Genomic DNA, 23,890 nt, shown 5'->3' on the forward strand with positions numbered 1-23,890 from the left:
CTTAGTTTGTGTATTAGCAGCAAAAGTTCTTGAGGCAACTTTGGTCTTTACTACTGAGTTGGTGTTATCCTCAGTTCTTGCCTTCGATGAAGTTTGTTTCATTAAATCATGTGCCTCTGCCTTCTCCTTCAACCAATCGTTGAAGTCAAGGAGTGTTGGCTTAACCCAATGTTTCTTCACTGTGAAGAGTGACCAGGATTCTTTCAGATTGGGCGGCAATTTTTGCACAGCCGTGTTGAGAAGTGAGGCGCTCTTAAGGTCTGCGTCATATGAAAGTGATTTAAAGACCCCAACAAGACTTGAAATTGTTGCAGAATAGTTTATGATGTTATCACTATTGTGCATCTTTAGTGGTGGAAAAGAGCTGAGTTTTTCTAAGTGTGCACTGACTACTGCCTGTGGTTGGCCAAATTTACGTTCGAGTGTCTTAAGTGCATCCTTATACATTACACCACAGTATGCGAACTCAGCGATGGCGGTTTTAGCTTTTCCAGTTACAAGAGTTTTTATGTATGTTAACTTGACATCATCAGTCAAGGACTGTGCGTCTATGGCGCTCTTAAATTGTCCGAACCATTCGTGCCACTGCAGGGGATCACCATTGTATTGTGACAACTTCCACTCGGGCAGTGGATCGCTCTTCTTACAAGTAATTGCGTCCGCCAACTGCTTTATCAAATTCGCAGAGTCCAAAGAAGGAGCCGAAGGTGTGGGATGCGGCGGGCCACCCCAACACAACGGGTTCGGAGCGGTAGCTCCATACGTTGGCGGAATGATCGGAGTGACAAAGGTGGGGGCGGTACCTGTGGAAGAACTAAATGGATTCGCTTGCATGAAGTCTGATGTTACGTAATTTTGAGCGCCTGCTGCTGCTTGTGCATGAGAGGAGCGGTGCGATGTAGATATATGAGGGTTGATTAACGGGGCCGGTTGTGCGGTGTATAGATTTGCAGATGTACGTACAAGTGGTAATGCATTTGGTGGGACTGCTGCCGGAAAACGCCAGACATTTGGATCTGGAGGAGCAGGAGGTGCGTGGGTTATGGGCACAAAGTTTTGGGGCTGAAAATTCTTTTGTGGAGGTGCTGGATGATTTAATTGAGGTACGAAATTGTTTGCGGAGGAAATGAATGGTGCAGGCGGAGAATGGGGTAACAGGTTGACATTATTCGCCACGGGGTTAGTGGCTTGCAGTGGGAGTGCTTGTGGCGGGGAAGGAGGAAAGCGGAATGCTGGTGGGATTAGCGGAAAATGCGGTGGTGCGGGGTTTAGAACGGGGGATGGAGGGGCTGGTACATTTATGTGTGCTTGTTGCGGATTAAGTGCTAGCGGAGCATTAACAAGTGTGTTTAAAGGTAGTGAACGCGAAGGGCTGACTAAATTCAACTGTCCCGGCATGCTCGACCTGCGAGGGAATTGATGATCTAACTGTAAACCATCGAAGTGCATTGTTGCTTGAGACAGTTGTCGGGCTGTGTTTGGGGCGTTTAGTTGAGTTGGCATACCAAAGTTTATTGGTGGTGATGGAGGCGTATATTGAGGCTGTCGCTGCTCTTGCATGATGTTGTTTGCAACATGTGCATCATTGGTTACATTGGTTCCACTACTCGGTTCATGGACAGGGAGGTTAATGTTGGCCTCAACTTGACCATGTGTATTGAGATTGAAGTGTGAGTTTGGAAGTTGAGCTGAAGAAGGTCGGACAATTGCTTGGTTGGGTTGGGCGATGGAACCAGAAAAGTGCAAACTCGGTTCGTTTGCAACATCTGCCATGTTCCCGGCTGGTGACGAATTAACCCAATCTTGAACAAGTTTCTTGCTCTTGACTGAACTTCTTTCCGTAAAGAGCCCACTCATTTTGCCTGTACCAGACCCGTCCGCTGATGATTTTGTCATCAACTCAATTTCCTCAAGGGCTGCAGCAGCTACTTCCTTGCGATGATCTTCCTCAAGCTGTTCAATTTCTAATTCCCGCAATTTCGTTTGTTTTTCAATTTCAAGACGTTGTCTAGCAATGCGGAGTTTTGCCTCATGTTGTTTCTCAAGTTCCTCCCTTTTGAGTCTAGATAGTTCTAAGTCTCGTTGACGCTGACTTGATCTTTTTGAGGAAGTCATATGTGAACCTGATCTTGATTGGTGAGAGGTATACAGCTCTGCTGTCTCTTTGTCATGGACCGAATTGATATACCCTCGAGCAGCAGCAATGAACTCATCAGTTTTCTTTGTTACAGTCTCTAACCATTTTTCAAGGTTCTTACAAGCAGCATCTGGATTTTCAGTCTTTTGTGCCAGATCAAAGAGCTCTTCGTTTTTATCAACTACTCTAATAAAAGCGTCTTTGCACTTCACAAGCAGACGTTCGATCTTAACTTTCCTGTCTTGCTTATCAACAGCATTGTTAATTTCACCATAGATGTTATTAAGTTCAGCCTCTAATTTTGCCCTCGCACTATAAAGTTTGTTGAATTTGTCCTGTAAAGTTGTCATGATCTTAAGAAAAACAGGAACCACAAGTTTAATTTGGTACTAAAATAGAGTACACATACATGCAACAGCACAACACAAATGGGTTATACCGAACCCTAGTGTGACGATTTGCCTAGCAAACCGCCAAAGAGCAAAGATTTTCGTCGAGTACAATAGTACCCGGCGAAAGAAAGAAAGAACGGTGCGCAGGAAGCGCGAAACGGGACAGGACGGGGGGCGGGACGGACGGGAAGAGACGCCGAACGAATAACGCACGACGCAACGGGAAACCGGACGGACAAACGGGAGCGTCGGGCGAATGGCGCGCGACGAAACGGGAAAACGGCACGGGCGGGGCGGAAACGTCGGGCGGATGGCGCGCGACGAAACGGGAAAACGGCACAGGCGGGGCGGAAACGTCGGGCGGATGGCGCGCGACGAAAAGGGAAAACGGCACGGGCGGGGCGGAAACCTCGGGCGGATGGCGCGCGACGAAACGGGAAAACGGCACGGGCGGGGCGGAAACCACAAGCGAGGAGGCGGGAAGATCGATGCTAGCAGACCACAGCAACAAACTCAACCAAACAAGCTAGCCGTAACTCCAGAATAAACTTAAGTCACACCCTAGAAGGAAGGAGAGGAGCTACTGCCAGGTAAACTAGCACAAACATTATGGGGTTTTATCAACGGCATCAAAACATGAAACAATTTACGGCAACGATGTAGTATAACCAAAAGTCGAAAGGGTCAGGAAATTTACTAGCCGTAACTCCAGAACAAACTTAAGTCACACCCTAGCAAACCACCATACCCAGACAACAAAGTGCATACTACAAAAATTAATAAAGCTACAACAAATTGCTAGCAAACAAGTGTGGTGAAAGTCACGAAACAAACCAGCCGTAACTCTAGAATGAACTTAAGTCACACCCTAGCAAGGAACGAGACTAAGCAACAAACGAGCATACTAGCAGAAAGAAATTCTACTACAGCAAAACTCAACATACTACATCATACAACAAATAAACGGGGAATAGAAAGAAACAAGAAGACACGGAAACAAAGAGGACGGAAACGGAAAATGAAACCAGATAACCTGCGGAAAACGGACGGTAGTGAATAACTCAAAATGGGGAGAGCGAAACGTTTAGCAAAGCGCTATTGGAAGGAATCAACCACAAACTAACCCGCACAACAACGCAAGACTAAGAGACATTTAGGTTATTAAAGGCTTGAGTAAGTTCCGCCTCCTCGTACGCATGGCGGTTGCGGAGCGTTTTTCGACGGCGCTTGGAAAGTTTTTTCGGTCGGGACCGTGTTATCAAGGACCGGAGGTTGCTCTTATGAGTTAAGACTATGGTCAGTGTTTTCAGCTCAAGCGCAGGCCTTTGGTGTAATGCTCTGTACTCTTTAAGTAAACTAAGATCTTTCTGTTTACGTTTAGACACAATGTCTTTCACTAAATGGATGGTAACTAGAGTACTACGCTTGAGCTGATTGTAAATATCAGGAGTTCCCTCTCTGGGGCAATACACTATAGCTTCTATGCGCTCCTGATACTTTTCAAGCACTTCAATAAGCTGCGAAGGTGTTAAAGGCTTATTGTTGTTGCTTCGATGACGTGAAAGCGAATTGTTCACTACATCATGCCATATAACTAGGCGGTTCTTATCATGAAAGAAATGTTTCAACTGGAACTGCGCTGTTTTTCGGACTTTCAAAGCGTTAGGGTTGAAACTTAAACCCGGTAATGCGTAAACGTTACGTTTGTAACGATTTTGTGTTACTTGAGGCGCAGTTTTTATGGCGTGATGAAGTGAACTAGCAGCTAATATGAAAACCATATAATGTTTTTTACAACATAATTGACTTGAGTTTTGCTCAAACTCCGAACCTTGATGTTAAAGGCACGATTTTCACGAGTTACCAAGAATAAGCGCTTATTTGTAAAAAATCAGTTATCTGATTCTTTTTTTCTCAAAATTTGAAAATCTTTTAATTCTACCCTTAATTCTACCCTTTTTATACAAATGTTCGATCCGCCTTCTATCAAGCTTTATATAAATTTTTTTCAAAACTTTATCAAGTTTGGTCAATTTTTTCAAACTTTTTTTTTGCTTCGCTTGAAAGTGTAATAGACTTTACCCAAGTACCAACCTTCACCTCAATTTGGTCAATTCCTAATTTTGACCAAAAGTTTTCAAAATTGATGTTGTTTAACAAAAAATGTGTATGGCTTGGGTTATCGGTAACCGTTATTCAAAAAAAAATCAGCCTTCTGGGGCAATGGGGGCACTAGATTTGCCGGATATATAATCAATTTAATGCATCAAAACCAAGTTTTTTTTTGGTCGAGTCTTACAGTTTTTGTGCAGAACATTTTTGTTACACTCTCTGGATGCCCGTGCACTCTCCGGTGGCTCATTGTAGTACACTCCTCCTGTGCCTCCCTCAGAAGCGGCCGGGTTGCTGTAGATAAATCTGGCCACGACATACGGAGGGGGCACGCTGTTATTCATATTCCTCCTTAGATAAGACACCCCGACTGTTGATTGAGTTTGGATAGAACTTGCAAGCGCTGGGTTTTTGGTCCGGGCTGTCTTGTGTATGCTGCCAACTTCTGATTTGAAGTGAATTATTGCAACAAATTAATTACGGTAAAATTATAAACAAATTTTAGTATGCATTTTAGATACGTAGGTGGTCACTTCTATCACTACTTTGAATAACGACGGATAGATTCTGTGTAAGAATCAGATTTTAAGAATAACCGCTTCTTGCTGTACAGTAGATTCAGTGGCTATATCTCAAACGCATGCGCAAACATTAGCTCCGGTGCTGTCGGCCAAAAACCCACCGTTAGCTCATTTACTAAAATACACCGCGCACGTAAACACGAGACAGAAACGATACAATTAATAGTGAAACTTTAAGTCCACGCTGTAGAGAGGTACGTTTTATTAGGCTAAGTGCAATTTCTGAAGCCGGTCGCGGCATCAAAATAAAATTGACGGAAAACACTCTTTCGTTCAAAGATATAAGTTCAATTCAATAAGCTACACGATAAGTCAACTAGGCAACTGTATTTGATAACGCATTAAGGCCAAAAAGCCCCTCTCAATGGCCCGGCAAATCTAGCTCGATGTTTTTTAGCAGGTATTTTGTCTGAGTCGATTTTCGACTCAGATTGGTCACCGATACGTTTTCGAAACATAAAAATATTAAGCCTAAAAGAGCGCAATCGATTCAGTATATTAGTAGGCTCAACGAAAATTATGTTTAACGAACTTTTTCCGAGCTTTCTATGCCAAATAGAACGTATTTTGTGTGCATTTAATCTTTTTGTAAGGCTTACATGGTTAAGAGATTACGTCATAGTTTTCTCGCTGCTTTATTTAAATAGCGCATTGTTCATTTACGCGGTAACATAGAATGTGGGCAGCATTTTCTTCTACAATCATCTCATAAAATGTTACAGTTTATTGACACAGTTTTTTGAAATTTCATGGAGGATTTTGAAGAAAAAAAACAAGTTTTGTCGGAAAATTTAGAAGAAAAAGTGTCAAAAATCTGGAGCGAAACGGACGCAGATGTTAAAAACATGTATGAAAACTCGGCAAGCAGCTTTCTAGTTGGAAAAGCTAAAGGTGTAATAACGCGTTATTACAGCACAAATTTGAACTCCGTTTGTGCAACCCCCCCCCCCCAGTACTTTATGCTCCCCCCAGTTACAGAGCACGTGTCATTACTTGGTAAATCATTACGTAGAAATATGGCACGTGCGTCTGGGGGTGCAAATAATACGCACCCACTAAGCTGTGTGTGGGGGAGGGGCACAAACGGAAAAGATTTAGTTTTTTGGTACCATAGTAGATTGGTGAAGACATTATTTGCCCTGTTGTTATAGATGAGTTTTGGGTTCGAGGGCGGAGAGAGACTGATGATGTTTATGGTGAACCCAGACAACAAACACCATGTGTACATTAAATGGAGAGTCAGTGTTTACCCGGAGGCAAGTACACAACAAAAAATATTGTAAATTGTAAAATCAATGCGTTCGTCATTTTTCGAAAAAGTTCATTAACTTATAAAATAAAAATAAGTTGCAAAAGACTTTCTTTGCAAGTGTAGTTTTATATGCGCCAAAAAACAAACAAAACTGAATTAAATACAACACAAAAATACTGAAAAGTGTAAAATCAAGCGTTCGTCATTCTTTGAAAAAAGTGCAAAAAAAATAAAAAATGAGTTGCAAAAAACTTTCCTTGCAAGTCAAAATGAAATATAAAAAAGTGAAGGCATTTGTGAGGATATTGTTTTCTGAATGTATTGAAGGCATTTTTCTTCGAAAACGGTCGACCTGCTGATCATTATGTGAAAGTTATACAAAAGAAAAGGACTTTTCGGAGAAAAATTTGCAGTTTTGTAGCGCATTTCAATTTAAATTGTCTACTAAATAGCATTAAGAATGTAAAAGTAACAGTAGTAAAATTAAAGACTTTAATGACTGCTAAGGTAAAGCTACCTTAGGTAAGTTAAAGTCAAAAATAAAGGAAAGATTAGCTGAACTTCACTTTAACATTAGAAAAGTTGAAATTTCTAGCATTTCGTTGTTAACTTTTTTGTCCTTATATGCATTTACGTATTACAATATAGATACCTCATTGACTCAGAGCATTTATCGAAAAAAAATTTCAACTCAAAACTTTTCAAATTTTTAAATATATTCATAAAAATGCAACTGCCAGGAAACGATTTTTTTTCAACCAAAAACTATCTATTCATTCCTTGATATCTTTTCGTCCTAATCATCTTCAAAACACATCTTCAAAAGTACGTTTAGAGGCGCTTTAAACAGCCGAACCGGGTCACTGTTCCGAAATACCAGATTTATTAATCGAAATCCCGGGTCATTAACTTCTTCCGGGTCCGTGTATTTAACGACCCTGAATGACACCCCCCCCCCCCCGACGACGTTTTGTCGAGTCATAATTCCACGACCTCACCCTGGGAGGCAGTAAGCTCAGTGACCACTCGGTTTAATGCTCCGTATACATTTTGCCACTTATAACTTGTTATAACTAGGAATTAATTATTGATTACCAATACTTATATAAAACCGCTGTGAGTCGATTGATACCATGTAATAACCAAATGAGTAAAAAAATTGAGGAAATGAGTAAATAGGACCCAAAATTTATTTCTAAATTTTCCAAATTTGTATTTTCCTCTCCAGGATATAATAGAGGAAGAAATGGAGGAATACATAAGCGAGGAGGCAAAAGTGCCGAGGTACAACGAGCCAATCAGAGTCGAGGAGGAGGGTGTGTGGGCGGTGGTGGCGGACGACCCCTCCCACCCCTCAAATAACATTCACAGAACAACACCCGAAGCTAACGATGACCCCCAACTTGTTCACACTGAAATCGGAGATCAAAACGCATTCTGCTGTTCTGGCTGTTGTTATGATAATGAAGATAATGATAATCTGTACATGTTGCCAGTTAGTGCAAATACAAGTAATACCCAAACTACAGCTTCAATCCAGCCAAATGCAAATAGCGAAGGTCAGTGTGCAACTATTTACACAGTGATTAAAAATTTAATGATCATTCAAGCATTCCTGCGTAGAATCTGTATTTTTTTGACAAGACCTGTACAAAATTGAAAGGTTTTCCAAATAAAATTGATCACAGCACGCTTGTACCAGTTTGTTGGAAAACCTATATAAAGCACGACTGTAGTTGCGAAGTCTGGTGATATTTTAACATTTTGCTAGAAAACAAGGATGCTCGTTAATGTGCATTCGCACATGATGTTCCGACCCGAGCTCATCTACATTTTTGAAATGATTGTCAACCTAATGATGAGATAATTAAAATTAGATATTTGAGCTTAAAAAAATTGTTACACAACCAAACTACTAATTGAAATACATAACATCACTCCTCATTACAGCGCTCGGATGATAAGCCATTAGAAACACTACGAGAAAGAAAACAAACGACAAAATAAGCAAAAACAAATTTTTTAGCGAATGTGCTAAAAGAAGAGAAAAAAGATACACAAATATTGACCACTCACAAAACTTATATGAAAACGCATATTGTCCAACAAACAAACAGAACATCAGTTACAACATGATACCAATGGAAAAATGGTTTTTGAATTACAATGAATTGGATGGAACCTCTCAATGATGAGAATAAATTACAAGTTGACGAAAACAACAAAAAATGAAAAAAGAATAAAAAGTCTTTGAAAACGAACAATATCATGAACTCTTCGCAATAAACTGACTGCATTGAGTAACATCAACCATTTAATCCTTACTTACAAGCCTATGAGACCAATCAGCATTTCAAGACTACATGAAGAATTTCAGAAACTTACAGAAAAAATTGAGCAAGAAAAGTGTCAAACCCTATAAAAGAGAAGTTTTTGGTGATAAATTTTATTTTTTTCATATACCTTTTCATATCAATGGCGTTGTTCTTTCCTTCACAACATGACTTCAAAAGTATAGAGAAATATAATAAAACCACGAAATTTTTTAGAAAAATTATATCAATGCCAATAAATTCAATGGCTTTCAACAGAAGTCAAAAAGTACGCTAAATTATATCTCAATGAGAAAAAATGATGTTTGTCAATCAAATCTAATCAACGGGACATCACCATAAGTCTTATGATTAGGAAAACAACAACAAATACATTCAAAATCATTCAGAAATTCCTTAAAGAAAAGAAAGAAGTCTTCGAAGCTATTGAAACCATAAGCGTTTCTCTAAAACCGTTATGTATGATCCATTGGACGTCTTCTCTAAAACAATGGGAACTATTAATGAAGGGATAATGAGATAAGATGTCAAAAAGAACCAAATTTACTAAAATCCGATTTTTTTTGAAAAAACGAAAACTCGTGGCATCGAAGTCATAAAACCAATAGTTAGTACTTAAAACCGCTTACCAGATCAATTTTGTATTGAATAAAAAAAGAAAAGCGTGATGTCATTACTGAGATTTACTCACTTATCATGGAATTATGTTTAATGGAGGTTAGCGTTCAAAAAACCTTCGAATATTTTTTGAAAAAGTGTTAACAGCCACTCAATTCAAAAGCTCTCAGCGGAAGTCAATAAAAACGCAAAATTATTCCCCGATGGGAGCAAAAGGATGTTTGTCATTCATATGTCAGCAAAAAAAACTTCACAATAAGTCTTGTGATCATGAAAACAACAAAAAAGCCAGCGAAACCCAAAAAATTCAGTAGAAAAGTGTAAGAAAATGTCAAAGCCATTTGAATAATAAACTTTTCTCTGCAAACTTTATCAATGATCAGTTGAAGATCTTCTCTAGGCCAATGGGATTTATCAATATTAGAATACTGTGATAAAAATTGAAAGTAACCAAAACTACAAAAAAAACGAATCCAAAGAAATTTTTAAAAAAATTATGAAAACTCGTGGCATCGAAGTCATAAAACCAATAGGTAGAAAAAAAACCGCTAACCAGATTCGTATTAGATGCTGTAGAAGAGAAGGAGGTCCTGTTATTTTTGAGATTGTTTACAGTTCACGAAAATAAGTTTAAATTTGGTTAATATCCAAAAAAAAATTATAAAAAATTAATTTTCAAGACTTAACAGGCACTAAATTCAAGACCTTTCAAGGAAAAACAAAAAATACGCTATTTATACCTCGATGGGAAAAAAGTTGTTTGTATTCAATATATTATCAAAAGACGTCATAATAAGTCTTATGATTATGAAACAACAAAAAAAGCAGGCAAAACCAAAAAAATTCAGTAGAAAAGTGTTAGAAAATGTCAAAGCCACTTGAATCATAAACTTTTCTCTGCAAACTTGATCTAAGATCTATTCAAAATCTTCTCTAAGCCAATGGAAATTATCAATATTAGAATACTGAGATAAAAATTGAAAGGTAACCAAAGTTACAACAAATATATGTCCAAAAATTTTTTAAAATATTATGAGATCTCGTGGCATCGAAGTCATAAAACCAATAGTCAGAAGATAAAACCGCTAAAATTCTAGATGCCGTGGCAAAGAAAAGGTCATTTTATTACTGAGATTGACTTACAGTTCACCAAAATAAGCTTAAGTCTGTATAATGTCCAAAAATATTTTAAATTTTTGTTTTTGAACTCTTAACAGCCACTAAAATCAAGAGCTTTAAAGGAAATCCAAAAATATGCTACCTCATGCCTCAATGGGAAGAGCGACATGTTTGTCATCAATATATTATCAATAAGGCATCACAATAAGTCCTATGAATATGAAGACAACGACAAATACAGGCAAAAACCAACAAAAATTCAGACACATTTTCCAGAAGAAAGTGTCGAAGCCAATTAAAATATAATCTTTGCGAAGAAAACTTTATCCCTGATCCATTGACCGTCTTTTCTGAGCCAATGGTAACTATCAATTTTAGGATAATGGAAAATATTTCAAAGGGAATCAAAATTACAAAAAAAATCCGAATTTTTTTCTTGAAATTATGAAAGCTCTTGTAATCGAAGTCCTAAGACTAATAGTTATCAGATAAAACCACCTACCAGATTAATTTTGGTTGCATTAAAAAGGATGGTGGTCCTGTCATTGCTGAGACTGACTTACTGTTCACGAAAATAAGTTTAATATCAATTAAAGTTCAAAAAAATTCGAAAATTTGATTTTTAAAGTCATAGCAGCCATTAGCTGTCCACTCAGAGCACTATATAGGCTTTTCTAATGCACAATAGGAACTTGATTGCACTTTTGGTTATTGAGTCTATGTCATAGGACTCTCAAAATTTAGAGAAATCTTAAAAGAATATCAAAATTTCGTTAAAAATTTGAAAAACACAGATTCGAAGACAAAAAAAACATGAGTGATTCCTTGAAAACGAATATTTTGTTCATTGGGTATCAGTTGACTATAATTTAGCTTTGACCTTTACAGAACCTCGATATATAAAGTGACTTGTCTCTAAGTGATTAAAAAAACAACAATAAATAGGAAACGTTTCTGAAAAAAAAACAGCTCTCAAATTGAATTCGACATTTTTTTGATAGTAAACTTCCTCAAGAGACCAGAACTAGCCTTTTTATCGGTCAATTGGTAACACAAAATTGCTTCAATTTATAGCGTGAAATGTTATTTTAAAATAATAATTTTATAGAAAGTCCTTAATTTGAACAAAATTTTCGCTAAAAGTGAACAAAATCATGCAAATATCGCGTGTTCACACAAAACTTTAAACCTAGATAACTCTTCGAAAAACACGAAATTCAAAAAAAAATCTTTTTAATTTTGAATTCTACGCTGGAAAAGCTTCTTAATGATACTACTCACATTTCTCTACGATATATCGATCGGCCAAAATTGACTGAACAAAAAAAACCCATGAGTATATAGTTCCTCCCCCCAAAAGTGGAGTCGGAACAATTACTTTTGATAACAGGAACAGCGGCAATTTTCTATTTTTGGGTTACTACCAATTTTATCGTCTACCTTCAATAGTTGTGACCAGTTATAGAAATTGAAATCCGGGATCGGATTTCCGTTTTAAATCCCAACAATTTGTTCATTTCTGTTGTTGATCCAAAGAAAAAAAGCACCACATTTCTACTACCTTACATAGATGAAAAATATACCTTCCATTTCACCCAAAATCTGAGCTTTGAGTAAATAATGAAAAGCACACAAATGTTGAACATTGACTAAATAGATTATTGGGCAGTTAGAATATTGCTCCCGCATGAATAAGTTCATGCTCGAAAACACCAGTTTTGGTGAACAAAAAAATTGATGTAAGAAAAGTAGTATTGAGATCAGGAATCATACCAAATTCCCCTTCCAACGAAGAGACACTAAAAGATGAACCAATGAACCTGATAACTACTACAAGAGGATAACTACTGCTGTTATTTTTGATGTCCTGCCACTTAGTAAGATTAGTTAAAAGTAAGTCTTATCGTGGGACGAAAACGAGATTAGTTAGTTACTGGTTTCAGTCCATAGCTAACAATTTTTGTATTAGACACTACATAGGTCGTGAACTTTTGAGTTTTTCCCTTAATTTTTGTTCTTATTGATATTTTGTTGCTTAGTCTCAAAAAACACAGCTTTTGTTCGATCTTCTTGAATCATTTGTGAATCTTTTTAGACGTTTCAATTAAAAGTCAGTTATTTTTTGCTTCTTTGATTTTGTTTGCTGTCAAAAAATAATATAGCGTGTCCCATAAAAGTGAAATAAGCGAACGTTTCAAAAGCCACAGCGTTGAAAGGTCAAAGCTCAAATTTAAAACATGTAGAAAACACTGATGAATGAAAACTTAAAGGAGAAAACGTTGACATTCAAATGAGCACATTGATACTCAATTGCACGTTTTTGGCGTTTTTTTGAACGTTCGCTTATTTCAACTTTATGGGACAGACTATATAAGACATTATTTGTTTTCATTAAAGGTTAGTGAACTTTTGAGTCCTGCTTTTGTTTTCTGCTCCTTTGATGTCTTGTGATCTAAATAAAAAAATTGTCAGATGACGTCAGGTTTCTCATGAAGCATAGATGAGTTTATTTGAGTGCTCCGGTTAGTAGCTAATATAGCGTGTCCCATAAAGTTGAAATAAGCGAAGGTTTCAAAAGCCACAGGTTAGAGTTCAAAGGTCAAAGTTCAATATTAAAACATGTAGAAAAAATTGATGAATGAAAACTTAATGGAGAAAACGTTGGCATTCAAATGAGCACCTTGATGCTCATTTACACGTTTTTGGCGTTTTTCGAACGTTCGCTTATTTTAACTTTATGGGACAGACTATAAACTACCGACTTTTGTACCCTCGATTCATTAGTAGTGGATAAAACAAGGGATTCAACCACCAGTAAAATTTGTCCCTTTCTCCTAACGCTAATCGCGCATGTCGAATCGGGCCAAATTTTACTGTTTGTTGAATCCCTTGTTTTATCCACTACTATATATTAGCTCTATTTTCACTTCTTTTATATTTTAAATCTATCATTTCTTGTCTCACTTAGTGCAAACCACTAGTACAGAGTTAAGCTGGTAATTAACCATTATCAGACGTATCCGTGAAGCGGTTTCATCGATAGTTCGGGTTCTATCCTCACTGATTCCAGTGAACGTCCCCAGATACTAGTATAAAACTAATCAGTGAAACTGCTTCGCAGATGAGACCGTGTAACAAGCACGTAAACAAACTTGCGAAAAAACTTGAACAAAAATTGAAAGAAATATTTAAATAATAAAAATTTTCATATATCCCCCCAAATCAATATTTAATCAATCTAAAACTAAAACTTCCTGTCTCACTTGGTGTAGTGGTTAAATCATCGAGTCTAGTTAAGTTGCTTTTGCAAACGGAAGGTTTGGGGTTCCTTCCTCACTGACTCCAGTGAACGTCCCCCGACTCTAATGAATTACTATGAAACTAAGTGAGGTAAAAAAAACCAAATTTACAGTTCTTAAAAAGGATAATCCCTGCTGTGAGACCGTATATGGGACACATGTGATGGGTATACAGTCAAAAACACTGAGATTGGTGGAAACACAGTGATTAGTGTTTTTCTATGTCTTCTTGAATATTATACTTATAAACATGCTCTCTGAATTGATTTCTAGTGTGACCATATCTATATCTATGAAGATAAATACATAGTCTACATTTCCTATTTCCAAATGTATATAATGATATATGTTTATATACATTACACATACTACACGTTAGATATTGATCAGGATCAGAATAATGATATCCCAAATGTTCTATATAATCTTTCACTTTAACCATATTTTTACAAACATAACAAGAATATTCTAATTCTTTACAATTATTACCACATTCTTTCCAAGGTTTATTTATACACTTTTTGCATTTCATTTTCATTTTTCGAAATATTATTTTTTGATTATTTCCCTAAAAAAATGCATCATGTCTCAATCAACTAATACTAGTGTCATGAACTTCTGCGATGTCTGTAATCTATCCTTTGAATCAAAGAAGGCTTTATACAGGCATCAATCAAACATAAGGAACAATTGGAGAATATGTTTGAGTCTGAAGAAGAGGAAATCTCGGAGAGGGTGTATAATTTGGATGAAGATGATTATATTATTAAAACTAAACCTGCCGCCAAACCTAAAACTAAAACTGAAGAGGATATCTACACCAGAATTAAGTATGAATGTAAAGAATGTCATGAAGAATTTAGAAGTAAAGTAGCTCTAACTACTCATTCATATAGTCACAATCGCATGCATCTAGAAAACACAGAAGACTTCGATATAAACTCAAGTCAGAACATGAGAGAAATTTATATTACTGATAAAGGTGGGAATTACATTGAAGATATAGATGAATCAACTAATTACTCTTTAGAAGAAATTAAAAACTGTTACCAGTTCCGTAAAGTTAAGAGTTTTAAATATAAGATCACGGTTGAATGTGATTATAAGAAGAGAACCAAAGAAGAAGTTAAAACTACTAAAATATTTTTCAATACTGATTATATTAATAATAATGCAATATATGAATATGGTGACTTCAATCGGTGGCTAGATTTCGAAAAGGAAATATATGAAGGTTATGGTTATGATTTTGAGTTTCTTGGAATAAGAAGTATTCAGTTAAACACTGAACCAACTAAAGCATCTATTGGTAGTTATATAGATTTTTCTCCAGATCTCAAAAACTCTAAATCGATATTAAATATACGTAGTTATAAGTACAATTGCTTACAACAAACTATAACTGCTTGGCTACATCCCGCCCCACATCATGCAACTCGAGAAAGTAAATATGTAGATAAACTAATTGAACCAAGACAACAACATGAAGATGATTTTGCTTATATAATAAGAAAACAGAAACTGTATAATATTAATATTTGGGTATACACACCTTGTGGTAATGGTAAAATAGAGTTGTTTAAACAATTGGATGATTTTAATAAAGATAGAAAAGATGTAAGAATACTAGTTTGGAGTAATGGTCAAATAGAACACTGTGCCCCAATAAAAAATATAGAAACCTTGTTAGAACGACCAAATAAAAACAACATTAAATATTATTATTGTGATAGGTGTACCTATTGGTTTAACTCACAAATTAAATATGATAAACACGAATGCAGCACCTCATTCAAACCAGAGATTGTTTGTCCTAAGAAAAAACATATTACTTTTGTAAATGAACACAAACGTCAGAATATAAAAAATATTATTACTGCCGATATAGAATGTTGCATTGTTGAAGTCTCAACTAATGATTTAAAATATGTAATAGCTGAACATATTCCAATAGCTGTGGGTTACACCCGGCAAGGTAACTTCAAGCACTACTTCGGTCTAGGCTGCATCAAAAGATTTGCTAGAGATCTGTTAGAAGTAGAAACTGAGAATAATTTTAAACATAATGAAAAGGTGATATTCGCAGAAGAAGTTAAATTATATCATGAAACTAATAACACTTGTCATATCTGCAGCAAAACATGTATTAATAAAATAAGAGATCATTGTCATGAAACTGTTAAATATAGAGGACCAGCATGTAAAATATGTAATCTAAGATACAAACAACAAAACTTCATTCCAGTAATATTCCATAATGGCTCTGGCTATGACTTCAACCTACTATACAGTGAACTCTTTAAACAGAATAATGATAAAATAAAAGTAGATAACATACCACTAGCTGCTGGTAAATCTAAGATGTTTAGCATTGGTTGTCTCAAATTCTTAGACAGTTATAACTTCTTAGCTATGCGTCTAGATCAAATGGCAAAGATATACGGATGTAAAACTAAAACATTATATCCATATGAATACTTTAGTTTAGAGTCATTGAGAACCACGACCAAGTCGTATAGTAGCAAAGCTACCCACCAAGAAGCTATAGGTAATCTAAAAACAGAAGACTGCAAATCCTCACTACATAATAAATTACCAACACAAGAAGAAGTAGATAACTTAATAATGAAAACAGTCATAAAACTGGTAAAGATCTAACTATAGAGTATTTACAGAATGATGTAGAAAAATTAGACTATTGCATGAATGAATATGTGAAACTAAGCATGAAAGAATTCAAGCTCAATCCCCTACACTATGTAAGTCTCCCAGGTTATAGTTTTGATTGTTGGTTAATGTCAAGCGGTGTAACATTGGATACATTATAAGATAAACAAATGCTAGATGATTTTGTTGGAGCAAAGAGAGGTGGTATATGTGGAATAATGGGAGATAGATATATAAACAATCAGGGAACCTGCTTCGCAGATAGTAATACTAATACTAATGCTAATATTAATGATAATACTAATACTAATACTAATACTAATACTAATACTAATACTAATACTAATACTAATACTAATACTAATACTAATACTAATACTAATACTAATACTAATACTAATACTAATAATAATACTAATACTAATACTAATACTAATACTAATACTAATACTAATACTAATACTAATACTAATACTAATACTAATACTAATACTAATACTAATACTAATACTAATACTAATACTAATACTAATACTAATACTAATACTAATACTAATACTAATACTAATACTAATACTAATACTAATACTAATACTAATACTAATACTAATACTAATACTAATACTAATACTAATACTAATACTAATACTAATACTAATACTAATACTAAAACTAATACTAATACTAATACTAATACTAATACTAATACTAATACTAATACTAATACTAATACTAATACTAATACTAATACTAATACTAATACTAATACTAATACTAATACTAATACTAATACTAATACTAATACTAATACTAATACTAATACTAATACTAATACTAATACTAATACTAATACTAATACTATTACTAATACTAATACTAATACTAATACTAATACTAATACTAATACTAATACTAATACTAATACTAATACTAATACTAATACTAATACTAATACTAATACTAATACTAATACTAATACTAATACTAATACTAATACTAATACTAATACTAATACTAATACTAATACTAATACTAATACTAATACTAATACTAATACTAATACTAATACTAATACTAATACTAATACTAATACTAATACTAATACTAATACTAATACTAATACTGGTACTAAAACTAATACTAATCAGGGAACCTGCTTGGCTAGCCACGAGCAAAGCTCGTTCGCACATACTAATGATAAAGTTATTAATAGAAATATATGGTACATAGACGCAAACAACCTATATGGTTATGCAATGATTCAAAAGTTACCTTATAAGGATTTTGAGTTTATTACTACCACTACTACTCTAGATGCAATATTGAATACTCCAGATGATAGTGATCATGGTTACTATATAGTTTGTGATATTGATTATACTAATGAATGTAAAGAGAGAACAGAACAGTTAGCACTAATGCCTAATAAGAGAAAGATAAATGATAATGAATTAGGTTACAGACAAAGAGATGGGGGCAAGCCAAGATCAGGGAAACTGCTTCACAGATCAGAGAAATTAATCTTAGACCAAAACAACAAAACAGAATATATGGTTCATTATAGGATATTAAAGTTCTATGTTAAGATGGGAGTAAAAGTAACAATAATACATAGATTAATTAAATTTAAACAAGACTACTTATGTAGAGATTATATCCAAAACAACACTAACAAATAAGCAATAGCTAAAACTGAAGCAGAAAAGGATGTAAGGAAATTAATGAATAACTCATTATATGGAAGAATGTGCATGAATCCTCTACACTTCTTTCAAAGCAAGTTCTTGCATGATGAAGAAAAGATAATGAAAAATGTAAGGAAACCAACATTTAAGAATATAACTAGATATAGAGATTATAGCCAAATAGAATATATAAAGAAAAAAGTAGAATTTGATTCTCCAGTATATGTAGGTGTTACTATCTTAGAATTAAGTAAATTACACATGTATGATGTATTCTATAATATTCTACAACCATCCCTCAAAAATCTAACACTTCACTATATGGATACGGACAGTTTCGTATTAAGTTATAGTGAAGGTAAAGTTAGTGATGAGCATATGGACTTAAGTAATCTAGACATACCTATAAAAACTAATAATAAAGTCCCCGGCAAGTTTAAGCACGAGCTGGGAAGTGGGATTATTGAGGAATTTATAGCATTGTCCCCCAAAACATATAGCTTCAAAAATTATCCTAAAAACACTAAAGAAAAAGAAATAAAGAAGCATAATAATGCTAGGCACATAGATTTTTATGATGCATTAATGAATAATACACAGAGAACAGTAGATGAATGTAGAATACAAAAAGTTGGCGATAACATGACAACAACAAAAACAAGTAAGATTAGTCTAAACATATTTGATGATAAAAGATTTCATGTAAACAAAATAAAAAGTTATCCGCATGATGAGAATCTATATTTATTCAAAAGAGATTTAATAAAAATGATCCACCAAGCATCAGTGAAACTGATTCGCAGATCATTAGATGGAGACAAAGACCTACTGGTTAATAATATTCTAGAACTAACCATTAATGATGATATAGAAAGTTAATTGAAGTTGCTGTTATATTATTTAACGAGCTTCGCTAATTTTTATAACAAATAATTATAGACCTAATTCATTCATTACATCCATATGGTTGGTAGTTAGCATATTATAAATCATTATCTGCGCCATATATTTTTCCATAATGTCTCCCATGATTGTATTCTTATGTAGTGTAGCTCCAGCTATTATATTTTTATTATATTCTAGAAATTTTATTATCTTCCCGGCCCCATCTACATATTTAGAATAAGTTGAAATTATTAAATCATCATGATTTGGTTCCTTAATATGATCAATAAACTCATCTATAGTATTACAACGTCTTTTACAAGCTAAACATCTTTTTAGATTAGGAGAGAAGCTGTTTTCATTATCCATTTTTTTACTCTTATTATAATTTTTCAATACATATAAAATGACTAAACTAGATAAACTTATAGAATTAAACAATCTCAATCTAGAAAAACAAAACAGAAGAAATAGATTAGAAGATAAATTAAAACAACAAGAATATTATGGTGAAATAGAAGATTTATTTGATCCTTTAACTAAAACACTAAATGCAAACAATGAACAGAATCTAGCATTAAGTGAACAAACATTAAGAGCAATAGATTGGCAAAATCAAGAGTTAGATAAACAAACTAAGATGATTGGTGAAACTGCTTCGCAGATCGAGCAAGCTGGTTACCAGTTTTATGAAACTGCTTCCAAGATGGGTGAAACGTTAAAGGGGACCATAAGGCAAACTCAAGATATAGCACCAGTTTATGTTGATACAAAAACAGCCAAACTTCTTCATGACATGGGAGCTCAAACTAATCCTCAATTAAAATTAGAACTTGTAGATTTACCTAGTAGGAGATATAAAATGAATGGTGTTGATATAACTCTAGAGCAGGGTGCTTTTTTAGTTAGGGATAATGTATAAGAGTTTTCGGAAGGATTTACTGATTTTCTTACTAAATCAAATGTAACATATGATGATAAGGTTGAGGAAGATGAAAACAAAATCAAAAGGTTTTTAAAGGATATTAGATATGATTTAGGAAAAGGGGATAAGAAAAGCGCTAGATATAGAACAATAAAACGTATAATGGAGGTAAGAGATGATATATTTGGCAGGGGATTAAATGGCAACCCAAATAATTTAGTAGAAAGACTAGAATTATTAATACTAGAAACAAAAGCTGGTCATGATGGGTTATATGATGAAATGCTAGATATATCTAAGCAACTATTATCTATGAATATTGTTAATCAAAACCAACTCGATAATTTTGTTTTTAACTATGGTAAATAGGTGAAACCATGACTACGTTCATAAAAAATGTGGAAAAACAACAACAACAACTGGCTAAAAAAGTATTCAGTCCTCAAATAACAAAGTTTAAAATACAAAGAAAAATACCACTATATAAAAAAGAAACATGGTCAGCTGATTTAATTGATAAATCATCTCTAAGTAAATACAATAATAACTATAAGTTTATATTAACAGTTGTAGATATATTCACAAAATATGCATAGGCTATTCCTTTAAAGAATAAATATTGTTTATCTATAACTAATGGTTTTAAAATAGTATTAAGTGAACATCCACAAGGTGGCTCTGAACCTAGAAAACCAGAAAAGTTATGGGTAGATAGAGGTAGTGAGTTTTACAATAAGACGTTTAAATCTTTACTTAAAGAATATGAAACCGGCAAAGCCGCTTCAGGGATAGAGCTATATTCTACTTATAGTAATTTAAAGGCTGTGTTTATAGAGAGATTCAATAAAACATTATTACACATAATAAATAAACCAATGTTCATCAACGGTGATGGTAATTGGTTAAATATATTAAATGATGCTGTTGTATCATATAACAATAACATTCACTCAACAATTAATTTGACACCAGTTGACGCTTCTAATAATCCTGATAAAGTTCTAATAATCCTGATACACTTTTAGTTTTAAGAATGTTAAACCTAAACTTAAAGTTGGTGATTATGTTAGAAATGCAGATAAACGTAATATCTTCTCTAAAGGTTACACTTCTATTTGGAATAGAGAATTGTTTAAAGTGAATGAAGTTCTAAAAACACATCCACCAACATATAAAATAGAAGATATTAATGGAGAGATAATGGAAGGTAAATATTATGAACAGGAACTATTGAAATCCGAGTTTGATTTTGAATCTAATAATAAGGTTTTGGAATCACTAAATATATTTCTTAATATAAATAATGACAAGAAATAGATTTAACCAAGCGAAACGTCATATAGGGAATGGAAACAACTTAACACTAAGTAAGGCCCGTGGGTTATTCCTAGAAGATAATGATGATATTGATATGAAGGATACCTATAAAATTACAATTGTTCATCCTCCTAGAGAGGAAAAAGATGTTGTTAATAAAGAGTATTGTGACAATAACTTATTATTCTCTTCTAATAAAATAGAAATTTTAAGTAAAAACATAACTGAACTAAGAAAGGGTGACTTTGATAAAGTTACAACTAAAACATTACAACTAAATGAAACACAAGTTAATGAAGAACTAATTAATGAGTTTATTGAATCAACAAATGAAGTCAGAAATACTGTTAAGTTTTGTAATAAAGTTGCTGCTGATACTATCTCTAAATATAATCAATTAAAGCATGAATTTGATAATAATAAATTTAATCAAAATATAACTAACATACACTTAGACAAAAATGTTTACTAACGGTCGAGAGAAATGAAAGCAAATAATAAATCTCTTAGAGGTGTTATAGTACAATATATAATTGCTATACTTTTACAAAGTAAGTTACTTGATAATAAAGAGAAAGACAGACTTGAGATGCATTATAGTTTTAATCAAGAAGATATAATGAAAGAAATAGAAAGAATTTTTACTAATGAAAATAAGCAAAGCAATGACCAATCCAACAGCACCGAGTGAGAGATTACTATATCCCAACTTGTCAACCGTTAATGAACAACACATAAACGAGAAGATTCAAGCTAATAATAAATTTAACAACAATATTAACATTATAAAAGATATTAGAAATTATTATCAAACTGAAACTAATAACTATAATAAGAAGTTAAGTAGATATAAGAATTATATTAACGTAGCTGAGATAACAGAAATAGTATTATCATCAATAACAACAACGGCAACAACAACATCAGTTGCATTAACAGGTATTGGAATATCTTATTCTATACCAACAGCTTTTGCTACAGCAAATGTTTGTGGTTCATTATCAAAAACAATTAATACTAAAATTAGAAATAAAATTATAAAGTATTCACAAATGTATATTTTAAGTAAACAGTTTAGTGATAAGTTTAATAAACTATATACTAAATCAATGAATGAAAATAAAATAGATAATGATGAGTATAATGAATTTGTTGAGTTATATGAGGATTATAAGAAGAATACGAAAAACAAGCTGAGTATTTTTTTAGATTAAAGATATTAGTGCTTCGTAATAACAATGTTTATAGTAATAATAATATTAGTATTAATATTTATCGATAATCATAAATATAATATAATCATAATCTTAGTTATAATCATAACCATAAATACAATATAATCATAATCATAAACATAATCATAATCAAATAATTATCTTTTCTTTGTACCTAAGTATAACCCTCTGCCTTTCTGTAATACTTTTATACCTTCACCAGTAGTTGCAAATTTAATTAAATCGGGTGTGGCTTATAAAGCAGCTCTAGTGTTTCTAGATGCAGCTGCACTTCCTATTTTACTTGCTACTTCTAATGCTCTTACTGGATTATTAGGTACTTTCTTTCCAAAGTTAACTGTAGCTTTACCAACACTTTTAAAGAAATCTTTAAGTCCTTCTGCTTCCATTGTTGCATCAGATACTGTCATTGATTTATTCCTTCTACATAAAACACAATTACCTTTTAACATTTTTGTACCTTTTGAAGTGATAGCTCCTCTTATATTAACAGTACCACTATAATGTCTACCTCCAACACAATATGAATTAGTTTTGAACTTATTTAAAAGACTCATTTCTATATATAAAAAAAAATGGAAGTTAAAAAGTATAATCCCTTTGTTATTATTAAGCCTAAACCCAAGCCTGGGCCTAAGCCCAAGGTGAAACTTGAAGCTAGAGGCTTGGCTCTAGAGAATAAAAAGAAATTAGACATTATTTCTGCTAAAGGTTTTGTTAATACTAATAAGAAATAGTTGGGTATTAACAAGAGTAACAATTAGAGCTGACTAGCTATAAGTATAAGTATAAGTATATGGTTATGTATATAATTATAACAATAACTATATTACACTATAATTATAAATTATCGCTAGAGTTATATCTAAAATTATAATTATCGCTAGAGTTATATCTAAAATTATAATTATATCTATGACTTAAATTATATCTTTGATATTATATCAACCATCTTATTACCATCACTATTAACACTAATAACCTTTCTAGTTAATACTAATGCATGACATATAACATCTGCAACTGCAGCACTAAATTTAAAATTAAGTTGTATTGGTTGTGGACCTATATGATCCCTTTGATATCTAGTATCAAATACATATATTCTTTAATTACTTTTAAATGTGCTTTGATTTATATATGGTTTTATATTATATGGTAGCCCATTATAATCTTTATTAAAGCTAACAATCTCTTTAAAAGCCTCATTATAATTATTGGTTCCATAATTAATATTCATTCTATCTTCGGGATAAAACTCACTACCAATCCTACAATAACATTCAGTAACATTCATTATATCAAATGTACCTTCATCATGAGTTTGTTCATT

At 33.5% G+C, this 23,890-nt stretch overlaps 1 protein-coding gene across 7 annotated transcripts in view; it reads left to right on the forward strand.

Annotated features, from left to right (window-relative positions):
* Nucleotides 1–23,890, forward strand: part of LOC142353729 (uncharacterized) — a 109,867-nt gene that overhangs the window by 77,081 nt on the left and 8,896 nt on the right. For all 7 annotated transcript variants that reach the window (XM_075406070.1, XM_075406069.1, XM_075406074.1 and 4 more), the window contains 2 exons: nt 6,374–6,478; nt 7,703–8,033. In XM_075406070.1, coding sequence (XP_075262185.1) covers nt 6,374–6,478; nt 7,703–8,033 — 436 coding nt within the window. The remainder of the gene's footprint in view (nt 1–6,373; nt 6,479–7,702; nt 8,034–23,890) is intronic.

The sequence above is a fragment of the Convolutriloba macropyga genome, chromosome 14 (genome assembly GCF_964194025.1).
Source record: "Convolutriloba macropyga chromosome 14, txConMacr16.3, whole genome shotgun sequence".
Taxonomy (NCBI): Eukaryota; Metazoa; Xenacoelomorpha; order Acoela; family Convolutidae; genus Convolutriloba; species Convolutriloba macropyga.